Source organism: Temnothorax curvispinosus, unplaced genomic scaffold (assembly GCF_003070985.1).
Source record: "Temnothorax curvispinosus isolate PA1 unplaced genomic scaffold, ASM307098v1 QBEX01015497.1, whole genome shotgun sequence".
Lineage (NCBI taxonomy): Eukaryota > Metazoa > Arthropoda > Insecta > Hymenoptera > Formicidae > Temnothorax > Temnothorax curvispinosus.
In genome coordinates, this window is record NW_020225277.1 from 1 (window position 1) to 4,058 (window position 4,058).

Consider the following 4,058-nt stretch of genomic DNA (forward strand, 5'->3'; position numbering starts at 1 on the left):
TAATTATCTTATTATTATTCTAATAATGATGGTATAATATCAAAATTAAGTCTTTATAGTTGTTGATGGTAAAATAGAAGTAAGTAAATTTAATTATAAATAAATATATGACATCTAAGATAATTTACCTTGTCAAGTCGTTCACGAGAATGCACGCTATAGATAATACCAATTAATATTTTCTCATTATTGCGCATCCTATAAAAGAAATTAAGAAATTACAACTAGTAGGTAAAAGTAGGTAAAAATTATTAGTTATTACCTTGTATAATTATATGTTATTTCATCTAAATTTGCTAACATATAATCCAATATTGCGTCGTTGTCTGAATGTTTTTGAATAATACTTGGAATAATGACATAGTAACCATTGTTTTGTATTATGATGTCATTCGAGGCACTTGTATTTATAAAATTAACCAAAATATCAGGATTTTCAGAACAAGCCAAGTATTCAAGTATATCATTGTCTTGTTTAATGAAATATATATCCATTAATTTGTTCCACGTAGACGCGTTGGCTTTCATTATACCATTACAATATATCCATTCTTTTAAGTCTGAGGGAATTCTATATATATGTACAATAAAAAAATTTTGTAACTCTGTACATTATTATTATTAACTGTAATTTATTATTACTCTGTGTCACATATTACAACTCTATATATATGATTACAATAAAATTACCTATGTGTTTCGGGATTTGAAAGAAATTCATCTAATTTAACGGTGGCCATTCTCATGCACTCGCAGTGACCGAAATTACATGCCCATTTTAGAGTGTTGGATCTTTTCAGCTTTGTAAGATTATCTTCGGCCGGATCTTCTTCGTATCCTACGTTTTTAATAATTTCATCCAAAATACGCAGTACATATTGCTATGTGTAGAAATTATAAGAAGATTAATTTGATAATACTTCTACTGTGTCTATAATTAAATTTTAAATATATATATATATGTTTTATTATAATTAATTATAATTTTACTTACCTTGAAATAATTAGTTTCTGGAAATTTGTAAAATTCTACCGTAAAGTCTAATATATTAAACATAGGATATAACGCTATAAAATCTGTTTCCCGAGACAAGTAATTCGCGAGGTCCAGAAATATCTCTATATCGAGTTGACGTGCCATCACAAGATGATAGGCGTCATCAATGATTTGGGCTCGATTAAGCACGTGTATTTTTGTATAATTGTCAGAATTGAGATAGTTTGCAATTTTTCGCCAATTTGAATCATCGTAATTAACACGATAGTATCCTGTTGAAAAATTAATTAAAAATTAAATTACAGACTACATTATTAAATGTTTTCTAGATTTATTAGGAAACATGTTTAAATATTTTTTTCTCATGTTCAAGCTGTATTGAAAAATTGCCGTCATATTACACATAGATTGTTAATTATGAAATAAATTATCACTGCTTTGCGGTACATAAAATAATGTTTTTTATATTAAATTAAATTGTTGGTTAATTATTGTTATACGTGAAACATATTTACCCATTTGTTGTACGTTGACTATGACCCAGTCATTTGGATCGATTTCATCAATGCTTATATTTTTATCTTGTGGTCTTAGCCAATGAGTGGGCAGAGTAGAGGAGAAGTCGGAATTCGTTTGCGGAGTAGCAAAAGTCACAGGTATCCACCATTTATCGCTATCGATATACTGCTCATTTTCGGTCTTTGGAAAATGTTCTTGCGTTAGTATCATTTTACCGGTAACGTAATTTCGAGTCACGTGTACCACAGGATAATGACTTTGTTTTAACCAGATATCCATTACATTTTTTAATTTATAGGCATTGTGTGGAACATCTGATTCATCAAGGGCTACTTGGAAGGCGTTCCATAAGTCGTCGGAAGTCGCCGAACTAAATTGACTATGTAATGCAAAATATACGTGAAAGATAATGCAGATTACATATATTTGTAGTTTATTAAATAATATAATTTTATTATTGAACAATTTTTCATTAGTTTAATTTCTTACAAATTACACAGAAAAGAAAGAAGTGTTAAATTAACACTGACGTACTTGTATATACGCAAGAATATATGGAGGGGTTAAAGTTATAGTGGTGTAAGTCAAATTTTTTAAAATATTGACTCGTGTGCATAGATGCATTTATATATTATATAGATTGCATTTATGCACATGAGTCGATATTATAAAAAATTTGACTTACACCACTATGGTTTTTACTTCTCCATATAATTTTTTTATAAGAATATCATCTTCTCCCATTGTAACTTTCTTTTTCTTGATTGAACCATATAAATGACTTTATTTAAGCAAGTTTTCTTTGTTTAATGCAATATAATCTTATATCATAATTATATATTCTTGCATATATACATGTATATTAGTGCTAATTTGACACTTTTTTTCTGTGCATAAAAAGTAAGAAAATTAAACTGTTAATGCTACTATAAATAAAGAATTAAACGTAAGATTATTATTACATTAAATGCTTCATATACATTTATATTTCTATAATATAAATAAATATATATATATAGAACTTACTGTTTGCGTAAATATTTAATAATACCGTTCCGAAATACCTCAGGGGTAAGAGTATGCTGTAACATGCGCAGTATAGCGGGTGCTGCGATAATTAACATTACATAAAGCGTGTATAACTAATATGTTATAATAAAGACACCATTCATAAGTTCGCAAACGTAACTGATGTGATAGCAAAAAAATTAATTTTTGCAATTTAAAGAATAAACATTTTTTTACATTCTTATGACAAATTTAATACATAAATAAATAGCAAATATTTATATAATTTTTTTAATTGTTACTCTTCCTTCTTTCTTACTTTGTGTTATATATACGTTTGAGAACTCTTGGGGATTCATTTACATTTATTTAATCTCACCTTTGCCGTAACTGGAATAAGAGAAGAGTGACTGAATTTCTTTGCGATTGTTGACTTCGAATGTAATAGGTTTCATATGCTTAGCAATGTCATTATGAAGAGCTGATTGCTGAGTCTTGATAACAAAGACGTCCATTATTCGCCATTCTTTGAAAATCTAGAAGCATACAGAACTTTAGAAAGTTTCAATAAAATTAACTAAATATTAATAGAATATTATTACTACTAATATAAACAAGCAATTTAAAAAATCTATTTTTAATTCAATTAGAATAAAACGATAATTTTAGGCCAAAAATGTATTGTCAATAATTACAGATAAAATATAAGTCATTAATTAATTTTTTTTCTGTTTTTATATTTTCCAGTCAAATATAGAGAATCAATGTATTTTAATATATTATTTAATCTATCTGTCACATAAATATTATAATAATTTATTCAAATGCATAAGGACAATTGTAACAATATTTATATCAACCTCGTTGAGGACATATTCTTCGAAGAATGACGCTAAGCCTTCGTTTAGCCACACGTAAGACCACCAAAACGGACTGACTACATTACCAAACCATTGATGCGCCATTTCATGTGCTGCTGTCACCGCTACTGCTAGTTTACGATGCAACGAATCTTTCTTTTCATCGTATGCAAATTCATGTTCGCTAAAAATTATTTTATAACACAGTTATATATTGTTCCTTTTCCTTTGTAAAAGTGTGCTATATAATTAATGTTTACATATTATAAATGTTTAAGGTAAATATGAGACTTTTTATGGTCTTGATAATTTGCCGTTTATAATTTGAAGATTCTTTTCCTTAATTTTTTTCAATCCTGAATATAACTCTATTATATTTTTATTATTTCTATGTTAGACATTTTATATTTTCTTCACGATTGCAATTGTCTTAAATTCCGGTTTAAATTGATAGAAAACGTTTAAAACTATATTTATAAAAATATAGTTTGAACATAAAAAGGGATAAGAGTTGATTTGAAAATTTCTGAGCCTATTTTCTCTTACAGAGTTTCTATAAAATACAATATTAAACACAAACATGCATGCATCAGTAATCTGGCAATATGTAAAATAGCAAAAAAAATTTGTTTTATGAAAAGGGAATACTGATGTGTAAGTCATTTTGTTAACAT

General features: G+C 27.2%; 1 protein-coding gene across 1 annotated transcript; it reads right to left on the minus strand.

Annotated features, from left to right (window-relative positions):
* Positions 1-72: 72 nt before the first annotated feature.
* On the minus strand, positions 73-3,667 carry LOC112465755 (aminopeptidase N-like). The gene is made up of 8 exons (XM_025033477.1): positions 3,385-3,667; positions 2,904-3,060; positions 2,543-2,624; positions 1,513-1,895; positions 995-1,269; positions 691-881; positions 263-571; positions 73-198 (listed from the first exon to the last, which is right to left on the minus strand). Exons 1-8 carry the CDS (start codon positions 3,487-3,489, stop codon positions 90-92), a joined length of 1,611 nt encoding a protein of 536 aa, XP_024889245.1. The 5' UTR covers positions 3,490-3,667; the 3' UTR covers positions 73-89.
* Positions 3,668-4,058: the final 391 nt, after the last annotated feature.